The sequence below is a fragment of the Monopterus albus genome, unplaced genomic scaffold, assembly GCF_001952655.1.
Source record: "Monopterus albus unplaced genomic scaffold, M_albus_1.0 scaffold1.1, whole genome shotgun sequence".
NCBI lineage: Eukaryota > Metazoa > Chordata > Actinopteri > Synbranchiformes > Synbranchidae > Monopterus > Monopterus albus.
In genome coordinates, this window is record NW_018127881.1 from 5,110,540 (window position 1) to 5,136,745 (window position 26,206).

At 40.3% G+C, this 26,206-nt stretch overlaps 1 protein-coding gene across 7 annotated transcripts in view; it reads left to right on the forward strand.

Moving 5' to 3' along the window:
* magi3b (membrane associated guanylate kinase, WW and PDZ domain containing 3b) overlaps nt 1–26,206 on the forward strand; it is a 118,201-nt gene that overhangs the window by 61,725 nt on the left and 30,270 nt on the right. For all 7 annotated transcript variants that reach the window (XM_020614451.1, XM_020614613.1, XM_020614696.1 and 4 more), the window contains exons 2-3: nt 16,919–17,035; nt 24,364–24,483. In XM_020614451.1, coding sequence (XP_020470107.1) covers nt 16,919–17,035; nt 24,364–24,483 — 237 coding nt within the window. The remainder of the gene's footprint in view (nt 1–16,918; nt 17,036–24,363; nt 24,484–26,206) is intronic.

The following is a 26,206-nucleotide window of genomic DNA, read 5'->3' on the forward strand; positions in this document are numbered from 1 at the left end:
TCGCGCTCTTTCTAACCAATAACATCCTTTGAAGGAGAAGCTTGCCGAGGCTCCATTTAACACCAATATCTCCTCATTACACAACTGCTAAACCTTAAAAGTCACCATCCGCTAAGTGGTTTCATTGAAGGCAATGAAAAATTCCTTTTCAAAGGAAATAATTACAGCTGGTTCTTCAGGGGGGCATGTAGCAGCAGTGTTTATGTGGGATAATTACTATGCAAAGCAATTACTCTACAGCAACAATTGGTAGCTTTACCCCACATGAGTATGGGGATTAGAGCTGCGATCATCCTGGGTGTCGAGCCCTTGTCTGCGCGTGATTATTGGAAAGGTCCAAGGTTTTGCAGTGAATCAAGGATTTTCTATCTGCCCTCTGTGTACCGCAGTTATAGTATGAGCAGTGTGTGTATCTGTGTTTACATTGAGGGATGCAGCTGTAAATTAATTGTCTGTGAATACAAGATTTAAAAATGTCAGTGTTATTTTGTTACTGATATTTATCCAATTGTACATTCTCCAAATTTCACTGTTTCATATGCTTCAGTTTATTGTTTTGCATATAATTTTATTGCAGTTGAAGCACACTTAGTGTCTCTGAGTTGAGATTATTGCTCAAAATGTATTGTACTGTATAACATGCTTAATCCAAATAAACAATAATTAAGAAACAGTTAAAAGAATCCATTAAAAGAGAGCTATGTTTGAATATTAGTAATCTGGCAATTGGATAATGAGCATTGTACTGTAGAATGAGAAAGTTCTCACTATATCAACATCTAGAAGGAAATATTGGTGCATGTGGGTATATTATGTGTGCACCATGTTGGTCATGCATCCCTGCTGCAGCACAGGTCGCCATTTGAAAAGTGGCAGTCCCTAACATCCTTTCTCTATGTCTCCAGAGATTCATCATGTTACATTATGATCCACTTGCTCAGCAGACATCCTGCCTGAAATGCCTTTCAGGTTTGACTCCTCAGCTCTGGATACCGTAGCCTGTCTGTTACATAATTTGTCTGCAGGAAAGATGTCTCTTTTTTTTTTCCTGCTGCTTTCAACTCTGTGCACATACCTAAGGTTGTCTGTCTTCCAGAATCAATGTATCCCTTGCAGATTTCACTGTGGACTGCGGAGAAGGGATTCAGATCGCAATGGATTTGCATGCTGTTTTGAACTGGGCCATGTGCAAATGAGGGAGGAAAAAAATAGATTCTGGTGTCTTGTGCACAGCCACTAGTTTAGAGAGGTTATGAAAACACATTGTTTCTGCTTCACAGACTGCTGCTGCAAGTCGCCTCCTCTGTGGTTTGTATAGGGGTGTGTATATGGATGTGCCTAAATACATATACAATACACATATAAACTCATATATAGATTGGATTTTGATTCACAAAGTCCAGAATGGATTAATCTTAAATCAGTTTAATTCAACTGATGATTCAGTTACATTGGATAAATACCAATGATGCATAAAGAATTGACCCTGGGAACCTAAATTTCTTGTACATTTCTACAAGTGTTCCTTGAATATTAAAATTATGTGACATTCAGAACACACGTTCCCAGTTATAAAACTGCCGGCCAAGGATTTATTTTCCTTGGCCAAGTGCAACAGGACTAAAACATAGCACACACACACACACACACACACACACATTTACCCTGTGCAAAGCAGGGCAGCAACAACATGTATGTTTAAAATATAATAAATGCAATCCCATACAGCTACACATTGACCATCAGTAACAGATGCTCCAACTTCTGTAAGTGCAGTACAGTCATCTAATGTACTTTAATTATCCATTTGAGCATAGACGGGGCGGAAACTGAAAGTCTGCTCACTGATTTATCTGCATGATATCTGCAGACGGCTGTCAGATAGCGTTAGCTACCCAGCAAGGACAGATGGAATAAGGGAGAGTCCGCCTTCATTTGACTTCATATCTTGTAGTCAGAGATAACATCTCTTCAGTAAAACCAAACTGAGCTCAGATCAATGTGCAGTCTTTTTTTTTCAGTTTATCCTTCTCATAGAAACAATTCGCTACAAGAATCACAACAGTCCTGTAAACTGATGCCACATAGACTGTAATTATTCACATCACAGTTTACAAGGTTGTCATGACTCAAGGCAGCTAATATATTTAGTGATGTACTGGTAAATTTGCTGTTTCAAACATCTTTATCACAATTCTCTAGCTGAGAGTTTTCTCAGCATTGTAGGGATTGACAAAAGATTTTTAGATCTCTTTCTCATTCTGTGCGTCGGGACATGACGTGTTTGTGTCTGAAGCGTCCATTATCATGCGGTGTCGCTCCCCCTTTGTTGTGAACACCTATGTTTGATTATTAACAAGTCACGTCACACACCTGAGCCAGGTTGCCATGGGGCTGTCTTTGGAACTGTCAGCATCCCCAGCCACCACTAACAGCTTCTTCTCTCTTGTCTTCCTCATGTGTTACTGTAGTTCCTCTTCCGTTCAGCTCCTGGCTGTGCTGATTCATTCTCCATTCTGCCTTGACAGCATGTGTGCGTCTGAGAGCTAACTTTCCCCTAAGCCACAGACATGTCAGAGATTACCTTCCTTGCTTGTCTCCATTGACTTCTCGCCCAGTGAGTGTCAACACGCAACTGGCAGAAACTCCTCAGCCTCTGCAGACTCTCTCCTTCTCTGGCCACCTCCTCTGTCCCTCTCCCCACTTGTGCCTCCTTCAAACACATGACTAATTTCTTATGAGTTCAGAATCAGCCCCAGAGGAAACAATATAGTGCAGGGATGAGAACAGCCCTTTGTTGGTACACTGCAGCTAAACTAGGTTTCTGAAAGCTTAATCCTTCTTCCCTCACCTGTTTGGTTTGTTCTTCTTGTCTCCCTCTTGTAGTATACTATCCATGCTAAGAGTGGTTGAATAACACCGGTCTCCAGGGCTAGTTTCCCCAAATCCAGTTTGATTTGGATCAGTTTTTATTAGAGTTGGTTAATTGTTTGAGTCACTTTTAAAGCAAAAATGACAATTTTGCATATTTCAGCTCCTCAAATGTGATTATTTTCTGCTTTTGTTTGTGTTATATACAAGTAAAATGAATATGTTTGGTGTTGGTCTGTTGACCAGCCAGAATAAGCAATTTAAAGGAATTAAATGCCGCTGCCTGTCTTTTAACTGGAACAAGACGGCGGGGAGCACAATACACCTGTCATGGCTTTCCTACTTTGGCTCCCTGTTAAATTTAGAATGAATTTCAAAATTCTACTCCTGGTCTACAAAGGTCTACATGGATTAGCCCCCACTTACCCTCAGCTTCTCCAAATATATTGGCCAGCCTGGTCATTGAGGACAGCTGACCAGCTTCTTCTGGTTGTCCCTGGTTCTAGACTGAAGAGCAGAGGAGATCACTCCTTTTTTTTATAGTGACTCCTAAACTGTGGAACAGCATGTCTCTGTCTGTCAGACTCCTACTCTCCCTATTTTTAAATCCCATTTGAAGACATATAGTTACTGTCTGGCTTTTCCTGACTACCAGAGCATTATTGTGGTAATGTCAGTTATTTTATGTATTTGTACTGTATTTATCTTTTATCCTGTTTGTTTTTGTGATGTTGTTTTTTGATTATTTTTGCACACAGACGTAGTAGTAATAGTAGTATATCATAAAATGTCAATGTTTTGGAGAATTATGATTCAGTTTCAGTAAAAAATATCAAAGCTGTTTTTACCTTGAGAACTATAAAGATGTTATTTTTTCTGTAAACCCCATTTTTTATAAACAAAACAAAGTTACAACAACTGTCTCAATGCAATACAATTAAAATGTTTAATTTGGATTTAAATCAGAAACTGTTTAACGAGTAAGACAGGATGAGCACCAGTCTTAGTAGCTTATAAGCTAGTTTTCATTTTGTACACATTTCAGTTGGTGCAAGGTGGTGATGTTTGATACCCAGCCCTACTCAGACCTGTCCCACATGTCTCCAAAGCTGGATTCTTACTGTATCTGCACAGTCACTGTGGAGCAGAGTAAAGCTGTCCCAACCTGCATACGTACAATCATAAACACATATGTTATATGCACAGAAATATGTAGGGGTAGTCTGGCAGTCCCAGCTGTATGGCTGCTTTTTAGTTCACATAAATTAGTTTTCAGACAACCACCAACAGAGCTTCTGTCCCTCAAACTCCCTCAGCCTTTTGCCAATTAGGAGCCCAGCACGTTCTGCTTCCAGCTGTTTCCCTGCAGACTCCCCACCTGTAAACGGTAGTTATAGCCAAAATGGCCTCATGGTGGGAGTAAGCAGTTAATCCCCGACTGCAGATACACAAACACACCTCTGCAGTCTAATCAGCATGGGCTGTTTTCACCTGTGATAACATTTCTCTCACTTCTGTGCTCAGTCTGTGTAATATCCTGGCATGATGCCGACATGTCGTTTACCCATTCACAATGCAAGAGATCAAGGTTTAGGCAAATGTGTCATCACAGTTTGCATAGGAGGCAGAGAACCAGACTGCAAAATACTTTTTTTTTAATCAGAGACTGTCCTCCTGTAAAAAACGGTCCATATGTCTTTGTGTCAGCAGGTTATTACTACCAACAGTAAATAAATCCATTAGGTGTTCCCTAGTGACTGCAGTAGTTATGACACAAGCAAAGGAGAAACGTAGGTGATATACTGTATACTGCAGAGCAGCAAAGGTCTCCTATTTCAGTCCTGGGTATGGATGTATTAAGGAGAACTAAATCCTGGACTTAAAGATGCTGCACAGACACTTGAATAAAAATTGCCTGCCTGACAAAGAGAACCTGCCTGTAGCCAACTTTGGCAGTCAAAAGTAGCTGGAAATTGATCATCTCAGCAGGTTTAAGTTTACTGGTAAAACACACTGGAAGCGTTTTCTACGCGTGTCTCACGCTGCAGATAAAATTCCATTACATCAAATGGAATCAAATCCACACTGAATCCGTGAGACGCACGTCTCCCATGGAACCCTCTTATTTTTTACGCTTTGTGTCTATTTTCCCCTCTGCTACATTTAGTGAAGCGTTTAAATCACAGAAATCCTGTTGTTTTCTGTTTCTACTGGTATCTGTTAGGACTGATCAGGCTGCTTGAGCTGGGGAAAATCAATAAAATCAATAAATCAGTAAGATACATAACAATGTGATTTATTCTTCATGATCTTACATGAAAACTATTTTTGTCCAGTACACTTGTCTTGTTGGTCGGCCTGGCTTAGGTCTTGCTTATGGTCAGGGTTATGGCTTAGGCATGAAGACTAAAGTTACTTCTAACTATAACCAGGCTTCTTGATAAAGCTGAGACTTCTGACCTCGTCTGGTCCCTCACCGGCTGGCGCATGAGCCAAACAAGTTTTGTAGCTTTGCTGTTTGCTTCCCTACTGCGTAGTCTGGCTGTACATGTGAATCAGTGTCTCCTCCACAACCGCCACTCGCTTAGTCCATAGATTTTCCACTGTCACAAAAATAAAGCTCATTCTTCTAGGTTCTGGGAAAGTTTTACAAATATAAACCTTCCATACAGAAAGAGTAGTTACTGTATTGACCTGGTTTGCAGTACCAGGTATCTTGGCAACAGTTTTATAGATGTTTCTTTTATCATTTAGGCTGCGGGAGGGATTTTGCATTGCAGTAGCTTGAGTGACAACTGTGGAAAAAGTGGCTGAAGGGCTGATTGGTTGGCATATCATTATGCTGTATGTCCATGGGTCCTGCTGACCCCTCTATCTGATCTCCGGACAGACTTTGTCACTCTACTGTATATGCCATGTCCTGTCATAATTACTACAACACTAGAGGTTGCCTAACAGTAAAACATAATTGTGTGTCATAATAAGATGGTTTTTGCTTCCAAACTGTTGTTTGTGGGTATATTATGTGTGCACCAGAGTTCTTAGAGGAGGACAGTCTCCATAACGCTGTGTTGCACTTTAGTTATTTTCCCAGTGTCAGAGCTGATATAATATTTGTGTCCTTTCATAAACACTGCAGGAATGTATATTGTGCTGTCTCCTTTATTACCTGCATTGTTATAAATGGCTCTCTGAGTCCTCTCTGTCAGCAGGATTAGAGCCCAGGATTAAGATTCTACACAGTGAGCGAGTGGGTGTGCAGTGAGCCAGGCGAATTATTGGAATTGCCATCATTATCCTCTGGATATCTCATCATGAACTTCTCACCTCAGTGCTTCTTCAGCCTTACTGTACACTTACTGAATACACACAGCTGCAGAACGTTATATGTTCAAGAAGTTAAATTTTTTTACTGTTTGCTGAACTACTGAGGCTCAGTTTCCTCCTCCTCTTTGTGTATTATTTAAAACTTTCTATTAAGTGACATCTTAGTCTAGATCATGTTGCATAATTTTACTCAGGATGATGGTTTATTGCATGAAGTTGGATGGATACATCCTGTAATACTGTAGTAATATTAATATAGGACGACACTGTATGTATAGTGCATAATAAGTAGTAATATAGTCATTCAATTATGTCACAATTACCTGAGAATGTGATGCATCTGATAGATGTCATGCAGTCACTGCTGAGATCTGCTGACTAAGTGGAAAGTGTGGTTGGATACAGGTGTGTGCATATGAGTATAAAGTGAAACGGATGTGTGTGTTGTGCTCTTGTAGCACATTGCACATTCATAAGATGCCCCATTGCCCCCAGGATGCTCTTTGCTCACTCAACAATAAAATGCACGTTATTGGAGGCAATGGACTGGCATTTCAGGCAGCACGGAAATGACAATCTTCGCCTTCCACAAGAACTGCAATGATAAAAGAGAAAGTGGAAGAGGGATTTTAGCCTGGAGCATAGATTTAGGCAGTGAGTTTCACCTTTTGCTCACCCCTGAGTTGTTGTATGGTGACAAACGCATCCAGATTGACTTGTCCTTCAGTCCAGACCTTGGGAAGCTACTTTTAATGATAGCACATTGTAATGATCTGCAGAATAGAGAAACAGAAAGTGCAGAGTAACACACAAATTCCCAGTTTTTCTGTTCTGGCACACACATACACCGTCTTGCCCCCTTTTACTTTCTTCCTCTGTAAAATTTGGTGAGACGTCTGACAACTGGAGAGGTGTCTGTCTGAAAACAGTGACACCAGCACACCTCATCACCACAACAACAATTAAGCTTCTATTTCAAGTTTATCTTTGGCTGTGTGTGTGTGTGTGTGGTTGACTTAATAATACGATCCTCTTCTGTCAATCTGTCACTCACTTAAATGCCTCACTGAGACAGAGACATGGAGCCAGAGAGTTCCCCGATTCCCATCCTGTGCTCTGCACGGCCTGCATTAACAAGCACTTTGTATAGACACCTACAGTATCTACCGCCTCTGAGGCAGATGACTGTGATAGCCCACATTTCTCTCATCATTCTCTGATGGCTGCCAGGATTAATGGCGACGCTGCAGACTGTGTCACTAGACAGCCATCTTGGGTTAAGGATGACTCAGCCCCTTTTGCTCTTTGCAGACTCATTAAACATCAAAAGAATGCTTGAAGAGCTCAGTAGTTGCAATAATGCACAGAATTTGTTATAGTGTTGAGTAAACATTATATAAAGTGCCCCTTAGCGGCGCCTGTTTCAGTTCTTCCTACTGCATTTTCCACTTAGTGTCTACTTGTGCGTTTCCCAGCGCACATGTGAGTTAGTTGTGTGCCTTGGTGTGACACTTTAAAGGGAAAAACTAACTGTGCTGCTAGATCTGAGTCGGATGTAGGTAATGGTGGGAGATTAGGAACCAGGCTTTTGTTTTGTATACCTGACTGCCTACATGTTGGTTAGCTTTCACCTCATTTTCTGTGACTAATGCATTCCATCTCTTACTGTTTTCTCCTGCTCTCAATTATTAAGTACATCTGGTCGAGTTCTTGCTCCACAGAAAACATGAATCCACTTTCATGAAGACATGATTTGACAACAAGCTTGGGATTAGTGTTTGGATGCATTTGTGCCAGATGTAGTTTTGCATCTGAAACAGGTAAAGTACTGTAAGTGGAGAGAGGGACTGAATAAGAAATGTACATTGGTTGCACCAGCACTTTCTAAAGTGAGCTGCATACAGTAAGTTGGAAGGATGCACATGATCAGTGGGGAAAATGTGCAATGAATTAAAAAGCTCAATGAATTTGATTCCTTTGGGAACAATAAATAACAAGTACAAAATGCTCTGATGCCAGCAAAGCTGCCAAGATTCAATTTAGCAAGATATACTCAGAAATCAAAATGCCATCTACAGTAAAGTCAGAAAGAAAAAAAACTTGTGATGCTTATTGAACCAGCCCATCAATCAAATCTGAACCATGAAAAGGCTTGCTCTTAAAGTCACTGTCAATAAAGGAGAAGACAAAAAAAACACTGGCAGTGGCAAAGCTTTACTTGTGTTTTACTCATGCCTGTAACAGAAATACCTATATTCACATGATTTTATTTTTCTATGGACATTTAAGGTGCCCACAAGATGATCTGTAGGCTGATTATTGATTCCTGACTTTTCAGTCAGTATGTCAATATGTTCACTTTCTAATCTGTAACTAATAACCATTTATCTGCAGCCTTAGTGACATTCCCTCAGCTGTACTTGCCCATGTGTTAATAATACACATGTTGGCATGCAAACATGATAAACTAAGATGCTGAGCATTGCAAATAAACTGGCTAAACATCAGATTGTAAGCATTATCATTGTGAAAGTGTTAATTTGAGCAGCAAAACTAATGAGATATGTTTGAAAATGCATTTTACATTGTTGATAATGTTATTTAGTTGTTTTGGTCAGTGATTCTCCCAGTATTGTCACCAGCTGATAAAAGATTGAGTTTACTTGTCGCAGGGAGGGATATAAAGTCGGTTACATTCAAACACAGTGAGGGAGCGCTGGCTTCAGATTTGTATGGTGCAAATTTCAGAAATGTTCTCCTATTATAAGGTTTTGCGGACATGTTGTCTAAGGCAGATGTTCAGTGGGAACCCACATGATATGTTAACGCTGTGAGTTTGTATGTCTGCCTGTTCATTCTCCAGCTGTTTCATTCTGCACAGACCATGTTAATGATAGAACAGAGACATGGACCATAGACTGCTCATTAAAGAGAGAGTAGAAGAAATGGATGGTAGAGGACTGTAGGACAAAAAAGAGAGGCCTTTAACTAGAGTCTGAAGGTTTGAGAAACCAAAAAAACAAAGGTATGCAAAACATTGCAAAATATAGAATGACATAACTCATCACCTGCAGGGCAGCACTCCACCTTCTCACATCTCTTTGCAGTCTTTCCTGTCAACTCTTTCTCTCTCTCTCTCTCTTCATATATATATATATGTATGTGTGTGTGTGTGTGTGTGTGTGTGTAGAGGTGCAACAACAACAATACTTCCTTTTGTGTGTGTTCTCACAAAGACACATGCCCTCGGAAATTGAACAGTGGCCTTGAAATACTTTAATTTGTTGAAGCCAGGCCAACAATAAAAACAAATCTAATCACCTCGCTGGACTAAATTTTTTTTTCTCTTGTTGTTTTTGCTTTCCCCTCTTTTAGTTCATCCTCTTAAGCTGCTTATGCCAGACCTGTGTCCCAGTGTGTGCGCACTGCTAAAATGAGGTGAAATGAAGTGTGCAGAAAGAGCTTTGGTGAGACCACTGCCTGTTTAACTTTGCATAGCTCTGTAGCCAGCCAGCCAGCCAGCCAAGCAGACAGACTGGAAACACAGCTGCACAGTGGTCCATCAGACAAGCTGCTCCTCTAATGTAGAACCCTCCAACCATAGTAACACTCCACATGCTAGTTATATAAGTGAAGAGAATTTGTCTGACGGTACTGCACGAGGTGTGAGACTTTATCCCAGGTTTATTGCACACCGGATATCATCTTTGCTTCTTTCAGCAAAGTCAGCAAGATGCCCCTTGATCCCAGTCTGAAAAATTGAGCAGAGGCCCTGCGGTAAACTTGTAGCTAAGAGGTTCCCCGGTGCAATTTTGTCCCCTAAAATGTCTACAGGAAGCTGTCAGGTTAGAGCAGGATGGAGGAGATGGGTGGAATGTGAGGAAATGAGGAGTCAGGAGAATGATGAGACTAGCTAAACCAGAGGGCATGCAGGTGTTGGTGCCTTAGCAGGTCCCATTTGATTTGGGAGCCTGATGAAGACAATGTTGGTGACCTGTCATACAATATGTCACATGATGGTTGGAGAGGGAGGCCAGTATTGTGGAGCTACTGTAGCAGATGCTTGCCTGAGAGTACGGGTGAAGCATAGCGGAGGGATTTAAAAACACAGTGTAAGAAACGCCTCAGGGGAAAAAGGAATTTAGAAAAAGCAGGAAACCAGGAAAACACAGAAAAGCAGAAGAGACCAAACCATTTCAAGTGTAGCTGCCATGATGCTGTGAGTTGTCTCTTCAGTTCACTTTCAGATTTTATGGATTTTTCTCTTAAAACATTAGTTATCTTTTTAAAATACAAAAATTGTCACATGCCTGCATCATTGTATATTATATTTTATTGGCAGGCAGAAACCAGTATAGCCAAATAACCCAGAAAATTAGTGTGACACACAGTATGCCACAGGCGCATCATTATCTATATTATATTTGCTTATACCTTAAATATACTCCTCTTTTTCTTATCATGCTTCTTCCAATGTACAGTTTGTCATCTGTGTGTCTGTGTTATTGTGCTGTTTTATTTTTTGCACTGATATTATTTATTCTTTTTTACTTATTTATTGTGATTTTATTCTGCCATGTAAATTACTTTGGTCAACTGGATGTTGTTTTTACAGTGCTATATAAATAAATTTGATTTGATTTGACTTTTCACATTATTAACTATACTTCTTTATCACCTCCTTCGATGCAAGAAATACAGGAACTCAGGGTGTTTGAACGGTTAAACAAAACACAGACGCTGTTTAAGGTCGGTGTTGCTTTCTGTTAACCACGACCAGTTATGTAATCCATGAGCTTTCCTTACCCCTAATCCCTTGTGCCTGCACCTAACCATACCTTAACCACAGTAGTGTCGGATCAAAAAATCGTTTTTTGTTTTCGCAATGATGGTTTGTAGCAGCCCTGTTATGTCATCCTGGTGAAAGGCTCATCAGATGATACAAATCCTGTGCAGCACATTCTGTTCCTGTCCTACTAGAAAATGATCCACTCATTACACCGTGAAGACCTTTGGATTAATGTATGTTACTTAATACAAGTGTCTAGAGGTAATATTTCTATCAGGGACAGAAAAAAGGAGGCTGTACCTATTAAATGTTATGCATGAGCAACATACCAAATGTGTTGACTATCTGCCTTTGGTGTCTTTATGTAATGACCCAGTGCGCTGAGGTCTGTCAGAGAACAGCTCCACACCTGATGACATATGCAGAAGGCTGCTAATTAATTCTAATTAAGTGACAGAAAACAAAGTTAATGACCTCCTAGTGGACTTCTTGCGTGCCTTGGGGAGAATGCCGCAGAATGAAATGTTGCAATAGACGTTGGGCGTTTGGTCGCATTTCACTGTATTTGTTAAAAGACCCATAAAATCCAGCAATGATCATCAAAGGAGTAGTTCAGCATTTGGGAAATCTGCCTAATTATGTTCTTGCTGAGCGTTAATTGAGAAGACTGACTACTGCTCAAGAGTGTATGTTAAATACGAAGCTATAGCCAGCAGCTGGTTGGCTTACAGTAGCTTGGCATAAAAACACTGGAAACAGGGAGAATAACTGTTCCAGGGCAAGAAATAGTCCATCATGTAAAACCACAGCATGTCCTTGTTGCACACTCATGTTTATGAATTTTAAAAAAAACTTAATATGTACTTGTTTTAAATGGCCTTCAGCTGTTCTTAAAGACTTTTTACTTATTATTGTGTTTTAGTTGTTTGTTGTAGGTGTCTTTCAGTCTTATTCCTAATTATTTTAGCTGTTTGTTGTACTGTCCATGTGTTCTTGTTGTTCTCCTGCCTTATTTTCACTTCCATTTTAATGCAGTCCTTTTAAGTGTGCCCTATAATGTGTTAAATGGGGAGCTTTAAAAGTGCTGAGAGATAGATTTTGGGACCCCCACCCCCCACCCCCCACAACATTTCTGCCCTTTGTGCTAAGATAAATGCAGATGGAGGTTTCAAGAGTGATGTTATCAGTCTTTTCATTTACCTCTAAGAAAAGAAAGCTCATCCTGTATGTTATGTCCTTTGTCCAGGAAATTTGTTATTTCATGTTGCAATTTAAAAAAAAAAAAAAGTTGTTGGTATACTGTAAGTGTAATTTTGTGCAGTTTTGTCTCATCAGAAAGTTTATAAATCCAGTGATTGCATCAGATTAAATAACTGGTTAGAATGTGCAGTTGAATGAACTAATGAATAAAGTTCAAATTGATTTGTCCCTGTAGGATAAAATGATGTTATAATTTCAAAACACATTTCAACCTTGTCTCCATAAGTTGCAGAATTCAGAAAACTGATTTAGAAGTAAAACGGCACTAAAGTAAGTGATGGAAGAGTTTTGTCTTTCTGTTCTGATGTGTTGTCAGTCTTACATAATCATTTTCACTGCGTTTTCATGTAATAAGATGTTGAATTTTGCAATTCACACTACAGATCTCTTCAAACAGACGCTTGACATGTGCTTGTGTATGCGAGAGTTCTGTCTTGAGCTTGGAGTGTTAATCAAATTCTGTGGCTTTTTAGTGAGGTGTTGGTCTAAGTGAGGATGTTAACAGTCTGTCGCTTCACTAGGGGTGCCAGGCACTGCTTCTGTCTCTGCAGATATTTTGTCTGAGCCTCCGGTTTTTGAGAGGAGAATACTGCTGATGCTAGGTGAAATGGCAACACGGCGGTGAATTCCCATGGGTGACTGTGCTCTTTTCTGACACATCCACTGAGTCACTTCATGCAAAAATGACAAGGTAGCAGAGGATCTTTGGATGCGCCGAGTCTAAAGTGACAGCTTTATTTCAAGGAATCCATCAATTTGATTATAATACTCCCATCCGAATTAGAAAAAGCCTGGAAATACAGCTAGTTATATAATACAAAATAAAAATAAATTAGGGCCAATTTTCTGTCATTACACTGACTGCACTATAGTGAAGTGAGCTATAAAAAAAAAGTTGATAGTCTGTGTATAGTATGTTCCTTTCCTGGCTGGCTATAGAGGAATAACCTACTATAGAAGTGAGTGAATGGCTGATAAGGACAATAGAGTCCACTGAGGTTCCAAGCAGGGGAGAAGGAATGAGGAGCCTCTCTGATGTGACGTCCTCACTAACAGTCTCTGACAGGTGTGTGTGTGTGTGTGTGTGTGTGTGTGTGTGTTTCTCTGCTTGTGTGCATGCTTTTTTTGTTTCCTTTTATGACCGAGCATGCTTGCTCTGCTCTCGTACTGCACAGTGATTTACATTCCCACCTGCTAGTTTCACTGTACAGCTAGAGTTATGTACTGCTGAGGACTCTTGGCTACTGATTGTTGAGGCATGTGTGTGAGTTACAGAGCACTTGACTACTGGAAGAAGATGTTACAATTCATTCATCATCAAAGAGAGTTTCATCATCGCGTGTACAGTTTCTGGCCTGCAATTGTGGGTTCAACATGTAGAGTAGTATCTGATGTCTTTGCCTCGTGCTCAGGGAGATTTTGGGAGCAGGAAAAGATCAAAAACTAGTCAAGTTAAGTTTATCTGTAAAGCCCAGAATCAGATGCGAAGTCGGCTCAGCTGGCCCACAACATCAGTGGTTCTAGATCCGAATTAAGCTTTGAAAGAAGACGAGAAGCTAAAATAAATCCTAGCACTGGAAGACAGAAAAAAGAAGGAAGTGCAAAGAAAAAAAACCTAAAAGATATTATTTTAAAAGATATTTACAAAAATCTAATCAAGTCATTCCAAGGACATTGTTCCAAAATTTACCAGCTAGTATGGCAAGGGCTAATTTTTGATTCCGGTGTTGTAGTGAAGTCACTAAACCTCGAGTCCAAGTCAAGTCTCTAATTCGCAGTGTTCAAGCTTGAGTCAAGACCGTGTTACCAAAGACTCTGAGTCAAGTCCTCGTTATCTGACTCAAAGTCATCAAGGTATACATTAAACACAATTAATGCAGCTCTCAGAATTCAAAAGGAGTTTACTTACTGTGTGTGACACAGTAACCAAAAAAATGCCCCATAAGCATGCACACACACACACACACACACACACACACACACACACACACACAGGCAAACTACTGAGAACTGAGCTGTGTGAAAACCACTGTCAGTACTTTGTGCCAAATTATTATAAAGCAGGACTCTAGTTGGACAGGACTGGACTCGAGTACTCCAACACTGTCTGACACATTGTCAGTCTCTTCCTTTCTGCCTTGGTTTGTCATGAGTCAGGATTTGGAATTTTGTGAGTTGACTAAGGCTGAATCTTCTGCATCCATGCAAGAAGCTAAGAAAGGCAATGAAAAAGGTTTTTAAATGTATTTTAACTTGTACTTCCTGTTTTTACTGTTGCTATTAATGACCATATTTGTTGCCACATAAACAACAAAACATGAAGCTTCCATACTTTCTTCCATCACATATGTTCACATATGATGTTAAATGTGTCATATTTATTGTGGGTTTAATTGCCAGAATGTTTCCATGCTGTCGCTTAAAGACAGGACTGTTCTATTTTGTTAAATCCTCATTTGGATGCTACAGTATGTCACTAGCCATCAGAAGCATATGGAGTACGTGTAGTTTTTTTGAAATGGCCTTGTTTCCCTATTAATTCCCTTGTGCACAAGCCGAGTTTGAACAAAAAAGATATTCTGGGACAGTGTTGAGATGAAGCTGCCAGATTGGACCTTGGCTCCCTAGTCTCAGTCTGTTTGCCTGCTAGACCAGCTGTGATGCAGCCCGCTTTGGAGAGGCAGACAGAGAACATGGAACCTTTATTCTGAAAAGCCAGGCCCTGCCGGGATGACAGCTCCTCCTAAAACAGCATCAGATGGCAGCGAGGCCTGTGGGCACGAGGGGCATTTTGATGTGAGTCAACAACAGCCTCCAAAACTTGGAGAGAGTTTAGAACACAAAATAACAGGATCACTGTGCTGTCACAATAATGGCCTGTGCTCTTGTCTCTCACACGTTGAGGAGGAAAAAGAGGATTTGAGGTTTGAAAAAGCTTGCTGAAATATTCGCAGAGCTCATCATTATTCTGTCATCCTTCCATTGTCAAGTACATCTCCCCTCTCTATTAGCACATACAGTACATCTACAGTAGCAACATCTCAGCTTTAGTCCTGCTGGTTGGTATTCATAGTGATGCAGAGAGGAATCATGCTGAGCAGAATTTGGTCTGTGTGCACAACAGAGAGCGAGAGGGAGAGAGAAAGAGAAAGAGAGAGAACAGGGGAAACCAGTGATTAGTTCTCTGTAGTCAAACTGTTTCAAAGCCTTCTCTCCCACTTCTGTCAAGAGATGAGGCTCACGCTGAAACTGAGGGTAGGCAGGCACTGAAGATCTCATCCTTTTCCAAACCCCTCATCATGTGCAGATGTTTCATTTTCAGAGGAAAAGTTTTTCTCTGCTTGTGTACAATGGTTCTGAAGTCTTCCTCTGCCTCAAACTTTGCATGAACTTCCTCTTTTTTTTTTACAAAGGTTTCTGGGAGTTGAGAGCAAAGATGAATTCTTTTCGGATTTCTTATGGAACTCTCCGGCGCTTCGCTTTTGAGACTGTGACATTGCACTTCTTCATGAAAAGTTTTTGAGGGTTGTTTAAGATTGATGAAATGGTAAAAACATCCAATCATGATCACAGCATCAGTCATCTGTCACTTACAGATTTGTTGCTTTAGATGAACAGAAGCAGTGATGATGATAAACTCAGCTCAGTCCAGTTTGTTCTTAGTATTATTAACCAGCAAGCTTCACTCACTGTGCAAAATAATCAGACAAACATTCACGTACAGCTTTGCACTCTTTGGAACACATTTTCAAGTGTTTCTTGGCCAAATGTCCCTCTGTAACTTCTCTTGTATCCTAAATCTCCATTCACCCTTAATGATTGTGGATTTAAAGAAGAGATCAGAGTTTAAAAACCAGTTTAACCTTTGCTCTCCCCCTTAGCTGCAACCTCCCCTCAGTAATCAAACTAGAATCAACAAGGATTTAAGCCATCAGCTGGAAAGAACAGGTGCGCCTACATACTGCACACACAGGCATATGCTGTATGTGTAATGCTCTGTACAGTACTGTTACTATTAACAAAAAAATCTATTCTGTCCAAGAGCTAAAAATGACCACCTTGTTTTTGAATGTATCCAAATGATTTTGGGAGGGTTTCATTAACTTGACCTCGTCCAGTCTGAACGGTGCTTATGCTTAACCAGGTGTCACACATTGTGAAAAACTGCACTGGTACTTGGAGAAATACATTTTTGATTACAATTGTGATGCGTTTAACACTGGATAACTGCTGACTGCTGACCTGTGCACTTTCATAGAATACAGTATCACATGATCAGTCAATAATTTGATCATCTGCCTTCACATTCCTGTTTGTACAGTATGTGTTATGTGGCCTATATTTCATTGAATGTCTGGAATTAGTATTGTTTGTCCCTGCTTTAAATGTAATTGCCTCGCTAGGAATACTGTACCCAACTGAATTTAACTGACCGCATAGAATTACATAAAAATACAGTTAAATCTCATAAAAAGAATCTATTTTATGATATCAAGCACTCGATATTTGTGAAAATACCTGAAAGTTACATTTGATCTCATTCTGTAGTATTGATCACTTTGTGAAGCTACATGTCACTTGGATAGATTTCCTTTTAGACCTAAAGCCTTCAGAGAAAGAGCACCACCATGTTTTTATTGACCTTTCCTGCCTCTACCTTTGTTGTTGCAGGTAAAGTTTTAAACACAGACCTACGCCACTACCTCAGTCTGCAGTTTCAGAAGGGCTCACTGGACCACAAGCTCCAACAGATCATACGGGACAACCTCTACCTACGCACCATTCCCTGTAAGTACATCATACAGAATCGCATAGGTAGCTCCCTATCGCTGCACTCAAAAGCACCTGCAAGCACAAAGCAAACTAGGAATATGCAGTACAATGCATCCTACTTTCATTGCATAAATGCTTTTACCTGTAGCATCCTATAGAAACAACAGGGATATTGTGTGTGCATCACACATCCCACACTATAGGATGCTCATATTACAGGCCTCAATGCTCATTTCCAATATTTTTTTTATTGTAGGTTCACAACCATATCTAACTCTACATGTGAACAACCGTTGAGGTCCAAAACTGCTGTGCAAGTGGAGATTTAATTGAAATGTGAGCCACACGCTCACAAGAATAACAACAACGTCATTTATTTGACAGTCAAATTGTGCAATTTCCTCAAAAAATGCTTGGTTACAATATGTTTCTTCCAGCTTGCCATGATCAAAAGCTTATCCATAAATGTTCAACACATTTGTAATGTCCTTATCTCTCCACTGAACCCCATCACTGTTGCTCTCCTCCATGCTTATTTTTACCAGCCTGTGAGGGGCTGACACTGAATGACGACGAGAAGTGATATGCGCATGTGCAAAGGAATGAGACGCTGAAAAAACCCACCTGAAATCCAATCTGACTGTTCTGACAGAGGTCACATGGTCATAGATCAGATATGAATCAGGTCTAGGACCCCACACCAGAGTGATTTGAAAAAAAATCAGATTTGTTTTGTTCACAAATCAGTGAAAATATCAGATCTGGGTCACTTCAGCAGGTAACTTAGCCTTAGTGTGCCTTTCTGTTAAGCTGCACCACACTCACCAACACACACATACTTAATGCACTCACTCACTGTCATCTTCTCGCAATTCTCTGTCACACACTCCACGAAACACAAACCTTTCATTGTCACCATAGCAACCTGACCAAGGACATCTCTCCAACTCCCATGTAACTTATTTACTTCTGAGCCATATCATCACAGTGATCAAAGTCGTAGTCTTTCCATAAATAACTCTGCGTTGTCCCTCTGCTGCTCTGCTTTCCTCGGCTGACTTTTTGCTCACCGGAGCTGCCACCAGCTTATATTCTTTGCTGAAATTAGTAAAAGAATGGTAAATAAAAAATTCTGGTACCGTGGACTGCCAAGAACCACTGCAGTGAAAGTGTATATGTTGAGAGTAGGAGTATTTCAAATCTAATGGAAAAATCGATTGATTGCAGCATTTTTCAATTGTCAAAATTGCAAAATAGCTTTTGATCTACACTCTGCTTATTATAGTAGAGCAATATACTGCATTATTGCAAAAAGTGGACATATTTCATAATGTCACCAGTAGTAGGAGTAGATAAGTAGGGTGCAATTTGCTTTTGCCATGCAGACAAAAACCTTACATATGTAAAATGTCACTTTCAAGGAGCTGAGGGGGGCGGGGAGACATTTTTAGCCTAATGCCACTGCAATCTTTTCTTTATGTTAGATTAGTCAAGAGGTTTTATAAGCTTAAATGTTGTAATTTTTAAAAGAAAATATGACCATTATCAAAATTACAGTGATAAGGCTATCTGGACAGAAAGGTACAAGTTTATATCCTGATTAAGTTTTGTGTGGGTTACAGAAATACAATGCTGCAAATACCTCTCAATACAGAAAGACAGATTAACTGTCTTTTATAAATTAGATTTTAGTCACATGCAGAGCAACTGCTCCTGATGACAGACTCTTGAGCACTGGACTGTCGCAAACAAGCACCATCTCTTCTTCTCCAACTGCAAGCCCTGGAAGTCACACTGTGTTGTCCTGATGGGATTTGCATGATCTTTATTGTTTCCTGAGCAGTTGAATTGTTATTCAGTTTTATTTTTCAAAGCCTAGTAGCACTGGGAGCATCTCAGGTCTCCTACAGTAGATGATTATAGAATTTTACAAAATATATGCAATCAGATTTCTCCTCCAAGGACAAGTCAACCTGTCATTCTCACCTGCTTGTTATTTTGTACAGACACACACACACACCTGCTTGCATTGCTTTCTGTTCCCCACATTCAGCTGTACACACACCCCTAACTACATTTGCAAACATGGCCTTCTATTTTTTTTTTATATACAATAGTGGTGGTCGTTGAGGTTTTGTGACCCATAGCCACCATTCATCATCAGCAGCCAGCCAGCTCACTGCACGACTCTCTAATCCCCTGCTCAAATTCCTATCTTAATGAGCAAGGGACCAGGACCGGCACAGTGACAGCACCTCCATCATTCACTCGCTCGCTTCCAGTCTCCTATCCTTCACCTGCTCAGTTTCACGTTTGCATTTCTTGGTTTCAATTACCCATGCCTGCCTTTTATTAATCTTGGTTTACTCTGTTTTCCTTTCAGTTTGCCACTTTGCTGAGTTGATTTTGTTTACCTAGTCAATTATAAAAATGAAAAATTTGAAAAGAAAAATCATGTTTTTAACCACTGTAATAATCTCATGCCCTTTAGTTAAAGGATTACAATTAGTGTTAAGTATTTAAGGACCATACATAGATGTCAGTTCCCAGATTGAGCCGTACCATAAACTACATTAACCTACACTCATATATCCTCCAAAATATTCAAATATTCGCAACATATAAAGCTTGAAATCCAAATATCACCTATATTTTCTGATTCTGATTCTATTTTTGTGCATCATTTCAGTGTGGGGGTGCCTTTCTCAACAATTGTAAAGAACAATTTAGCATCAAATGCATTTCCAGGTCCCTTTTGTGTGACACTTACTTGTGCAGCTCTCTGGCCAAGTGATGGAGCACAGTGCAATGAGGCCAAAAGACAAGGTGCTTGTTGAGTAATGGGCTTGCTTGTTGCTTTTTCCCAACTCCCTGGGCTCATTCTGTCTCCTGCTCTTTCAGCAGCGATTCTTCTCTGGCAGTCTAGCCCCCTAAACATGCAGCACATGTAGACTCCAGTCATCTTTTTGCTGTTGTACACTGAAATTAGCGAAGCCATTTTCTCACCTATTGGAAACCAGTACTTAAGGTAGAAATACATGATGCAGGCTGAGAGAGTGTTGGTGTCACAAAATTACAAATTATAACACAAAACTATTTCTTAAATGTGCTGAACATCATAAATTGATGATTTAAAAAAGCATATGTGAGGGTGGATTTATGGTTTGTGTCACTGTGCCAGTGGTCTACTTAAATTAACTACCAGCTACACTGCATACTCTTGAAAACTGCTGCTGTCCTGTCCTGCTGAGCCACAGCACCTTGGGGCAATGATGAAAGTATTAGTTTCCACTTTAGGCCAAAACACAATAGTTCATGTTCAAAAGAAAGAAGAGAGACTGGCTGTGAGGAACAGGAGAGAAATGTGAGGAGCACTGTGTGTGGTAAACCTTTGAGTCTCCTTCGCTGGATCTTGGGAAGGGCTCCATCTCATTTGGACTCTTACGAAGCTGCTGGAAGAGGCTATCGAGAGCTCTGGGGAGGACAAAAGGAGGAGGATTTTTCTAAGAGGACCGGAGAGCTTGGGGTCACACACAGTCCCTCGACTCCTCTCTGAGAGCAGAGATGGGAAGAAAGAGCTTGATCTCACATATACTACCTCACACACACACACACACACACACACACACACACACACACACACCGACCGCACTGGGTCAGCTACACATGCTCAGTAATGTAGGCATGAACTGGTAAACGTCTGTACTCTGTGACCTTTCTGTCTGTCTGTCTACAGAGATGCTGTAACTGTTCCAGAAGCTGATTCCTGTTTTTTCATGTGCTCATTCTCCTCCTTCTCGTCCCTCGTTTGAATATTATTGTATTTAGCATAAAAGATTATAGGGTTGTAAATAAGCTCTTTTGTATTTCTGTTAACACAGTAGCTATACTCCATATCACAACATGACAGCAGCACAGTAAGCTGGCTGCCTCAGTGTCTTCTGATAAAAATGAACACTTCACAAAAAGGCCAAAAGACTTTGGTTTTGTAATGAGCCTCTTTCCTCTTGTCCTCACTTTCTTTCTTGCCATTTCAACAGCAAAGCCTCAAGCCAAAGTACCAACATAAAACTATGCACAAAATCACCATGTTAAATTTATGGCCTACCATTTCTGAGTGACTACATCTGATGTCCCTGTCATGACATCCTCTCACTCCAGACAGCTCAAAAAATAGGTCTCTGAAGTGCACAGACGTGAGACCTTGCACAGCTAAAGTGACAATTTGTTTCAGTTCAGAAGAGACAGACACACACAGACGTGTAAACACATAGCTTTAACCACAATGCACAGGCATAAAATTAAAAGAATGGTTTGACATTTTGAGAAATGCATTTATTCACCTTGACAAGAGTTAGATGAGAGGGTGGACACCACTCTCATGGCTGTCTGGTAAATACAAAGCTACAGCCAGATGCTTAGCTTATCATTAAGACTGGAAACAGGGAAACTGTCCAAAAGTAACAAAATTTAACAGCACCTCTAAAGCTCACTAATTAACGTTGCATCTCGTTCAGTTAATTTGTACTAAAACTGAAGTGTAAAACTGAAGTGTGACTTTGTACTAAAACTGCAGTGCAAAAACTCAAATCTTTGTTTTGCTTTTTTGTACTTTTTAGTTTTTGTGCAGATACTCTGTACAAAAGCTGAAAAGTTTAATCATTAAGCTACCAAGATAAAACATGCTAACTAGTGAGAATTAGAACTGCTGGTAAGCACATTTCGTTTCCTTTGGACAGAGTCCCACTGGCTACTTCTCCTGTTTCCAATCTTTATGCTAAGCTAAGCTAAATGGCTGTTGGATATCGTTAAATACAATATTTACTGTTCAGACCTGAGAGTGGTATTGATCCTCTCATCTAACGCTTGGCAAGAAAGCAAAAGAGAGTATTTCCTAAAAAGAGAAACTATTCCTAATGTAACATGGTCTGCTTTCCAAATATATTCCCTGCTGTATTAACTAGCAATATGTATGACTTTGTATGCAAACAGAAAATCTTTCTTTTCTTTGATAAAGCCTCTCTACATCCAAACTCCTCTCATGTCTGATTTAATTAAATGCAGGGTATCTACTGCACCTTTTTCAAAATAAACATCATTTTGTGTGAAAGAGCAGCCTCCAAATGTTTATTTGCAGGCATATCCAGTGCCAGTGTCTGTACTGAAAAGGAAAGTTCAACAAGATGTTACAGAGTTCTCCTTTAATAGATTTGCTGCTTTCACTTGGCTGTACCCTCAAAGCTCAGCAAGCCCTCATTATATTGTCAGCAGCTGATCCACAATAGGAGGTTTATGGTATATCGGTGTGACATCCAAAATGATGGCTCGGGGAGATACTTGGCAGGTACATAACTGTGGCTCAAGTAATTGGGCTACAGGGGACATTTTTGAGGGACCAAAGCCTGCGCCAGTAGGCAGACGAGTTGGTAATGAGAAGCAGCGGAGGCTGGCATTTTAACACATGATGCAATGTCAACTGCATTTGGTAACACAAGCTGTGGTATCAAGGCACACTGTGGAAGGAGGCTTCTCTGATGTTTCTTCTTTTTTCAAATTGTGTTTTACTTGTTCGCTCATGTGCATGGAAGCTTTCACAGTCCAATTAGCGAGAAAATATGAGTGAAAAAACAAAAGCAAATAGCAACATAAAGTTTGTTAATAGGCCATTGGGCCACCACAATCTGTAGAATGGCTTCACTGTTAATTGGCACAGACTCCGCAAGTGTCAAAATGCCGCAACATATTTGAATGAGATGCCATCTTAGACGTACCAGAGTATACTATATAAGGCAGCATATGCTATTCTTGAATGGATCAGCATATGCGTTTGATGTATAATTATTATGAAACTCCAAAACTATACAGGTAGAGTGAAGGCTATATAGTTTGACTGTGTGGAAGAATATTCAGTCATTAAACCCTGGCATATAGTAGTCTGCTTCTGACTCATCTCACAGTTTGTATTATTTATTTGTTTACATGTCCTGTCTATCTTACTGCAGGGTTTCATGTTGTACTCTGAGTTCCTCTGACAGCAGTAAGGATTAGTTGATGTTTTAAATTGCTCTTTTTATTTAAATATAAATGAGACTTTATTGTATGTTAGACTTTGTGATGGACTGGTGGCCCGCCAGGGTTGTTTCCAGCCTTCATCCCACTCTCACCCCGCTGTCTGCCCTGAAAAGGATTCACCACGCCAACAGAATGAATGTTTTTGATCCGTAACCATGGGTGACAGTAGGTTTAGGTGACAGTGATTGCCATGGAATGTGGCACAGAAGATTGATTCATGCTGTGCTTTTGTTCAGCCTCCAGTGCAAAAAAATAACAGCTGTCCTGCCTCCTGTTCTGCTGTGGTAACTTCTGTGGAGTTTACAAGTTTGGTGACATGCCATCTAATTAGCCTTGAGTGCAACACTAGCACAGTCCTGCTTGTTTATTCATGGAATATGGTTTACATAATCCTCATGCTAATGTAATCATATGGTGTCCATTTGTGTCTTGTGGATATTCATCCTGGCAGAAAAAAAAACAGTATTGTATAAGGACTGAAATAGACTGTGACTTTTCCACAGGAACAAAAGCTGGACTCATTCCATTTGCATTGACATTGATCTCTGTAGGACTCGTATTTCACATTGCTAATTTATTCATCAGTTTTCTTCTTTTCAGCTGTAGCCAGAACGCGTATCCAGAACCTCCAAATAATAACTTGCTATCAGAAGCTGCAGTTACTCATAGAGGATTAGATGAATTACACGCCCTCAGTGCTTCACCAGCCTTCATCAGTTCATCCATCTTTCACAGGATCGCACTAAGTTCTTTTTGGGTTTTCATTCTAAACTGAGATATCCACCCTTCTGAAAACTAGACACAGTCTTGTACAGACATTGCAAAAAAAAAAAAAAAAAAAAGTTCCCAGGGTGGCATGGTAGAGCAGTGGTTAGTGCTGTTGCCTCACAGTAAGAGGGTTCCAAGTTTGAGCCCCAGCCAAACTGGACTACATTATATTCAGAGGTGTCTTTGTATTTTTGTCCTCAGCTTCATACATGAGTGGGTTTAAATATAATGTAGTCCAGTACAACACCACCTTTAATTATGACCTCAACAATACGCATATCATTGAATATATACATTTATGACAACTTCACCAAAAACATTGAAACATTTTGAGCTTTATATACACAAATGTTAAGGCGGAAGTATTCCACTGAATGGCATACAACCGTACAGGTGTGACTATTAAAGTGCCTCGGCACCGTATGTATGCACTTACATTTCTTATCTAGAGTGTGTTGGGACCAGTGTATTCATGCATTTTATTTTTCCTTTTGTTTGTTCAGGCACCACACGGCTTCCTCGAGAGGGAGAGGTGCCGGGTGTGGACTACAACTTCATCAGTGTTGGAGACTTCAGGATCCTGGAGGAGAGTGGACTTCTACTTGAGAGTGGGACCTATGATGGTCAGTGTCACCGCAGTGTTAAATATATTTTGTGTGTGGGTGGCTGCATGCTTTTTTGTACAACACTCACATTGACAGTTCTGTATGGAGTTAGTGTAAGCTCGATATTCACAATCATTATGACTTACAACCTGCCTTAGTAAAATGCGACAAGCGAGACGAAACGTATTGATCAGTGAAGCATGATTAAAGACTTGTTGGAAGTGACAGTCAGATTAGTGCTGATACTCAGCCCTTGAGATGAACTTCAGTATGGGACACGGGGGGATGAAGTATAGTAGGCCTGAGATGTAAATATAAAGGGAAATACTGTTGAAATCTGCACATGGGTGCAACTTTTTTGTCAGCAGGGATTAAGTAAACCATATTTTCCTGAGAGTAGATGTTTTACTAGCTAGCCTCTGTGAACAAGGAACAACCAGCATCTGTTGACAGGTGTGTGATCTTTAGATATTACTGAATCTACATTGCTGATCTTTCCCCAGCTCTGGGCTGTCGCCTCACTGGGCTCCTTCGGTCACTGTGTCACACACTGGGGTGAACTCAGTGAAGGACTCAGTTTGACAATGAATGGGCAGCTGTCACTACCTCAGCAATTTGCCTCTCTGTGTGTCTGGAGTGCTCAGCAGTGCAGCCATGCACTTTGGCCACAAGGGGCTCACATACAGTCCTTGTCCTTTCCAGCACTCACAATGGTGAATCCATCCGTCCATTCATTATCTATACCGCTTATCCTGAAGAGGGTCACGGGGGGTGCTGGAGCCTATCCCAACTGACACTGGGTGAGAGGCAGCGTCCACCCTGAACAGATCACCAGTTTCATCTTTTTAAAATATTCCTGTATCCAAATTATGATACGGATCAGCGCCTAAATCCACAGTAATCGATTGTTCTGTGGGCCATTCATTACTTTTTGAATTATGCTGTTAAGAAACAAACAAACCAACAAATACTGGCAAAAACATAATCCCCACCCTTGGCAGAGGTAATAAAGGTTGGAATATTAGCAGAGTGTTTTAAATATAACACAAGGTCACAAAAATCTCAATACAGTATGCAGCGTGAGACTGTCAGCTGCAACAGTCCACTTTCACAAACATGTTTCAGACTCTCTTTTTTGTGAGGACTTGTCATATTTGAATTCAACACACATGCACACTTGCACTGTGTGTTAAGTCTTTAAATGTACATGTATGGTCAGGCTTGTATGTACTTGATGTTTTTAACGCACGTGTATTTAATGCTAGCATGCATTATTTGTCTGTGTATAGGCTGTACTATGTGTGTTTATACACACATCTTTGTTTGCTCTTGCTAATATACCTGCACAGTACATATTAACATAATAATGTGTGAGTATGCTAGCAGCTGTAGCACCTGATGGTGACCTTGTGTAAACCAGCCAACCTGCTGATCCTACCAGCTGGCTTCACAATCACACATCAGGCAGTCCCACTCGTGTTCTTACTCTCAAGTCATGCTTTATTCATGGGATAAACCAACCTCCTCATTCTCTTCCCTCTCTCCTCTCACAGACACAACCAGAAAGCTTTGGCTACATACTCACAACTGGAATTTAAGACATTTGGAGTATGCGCTTTTGTCTCATCCCTTTAAAAAAAGCTTTTATTGCTTATTTGGCAGCATCTGTCTGCAGTAAACCTGTCAGTGGCAACTGATATTTTATACCAAGGAGACATTTTCAGTCATTTTCTTATAAGAC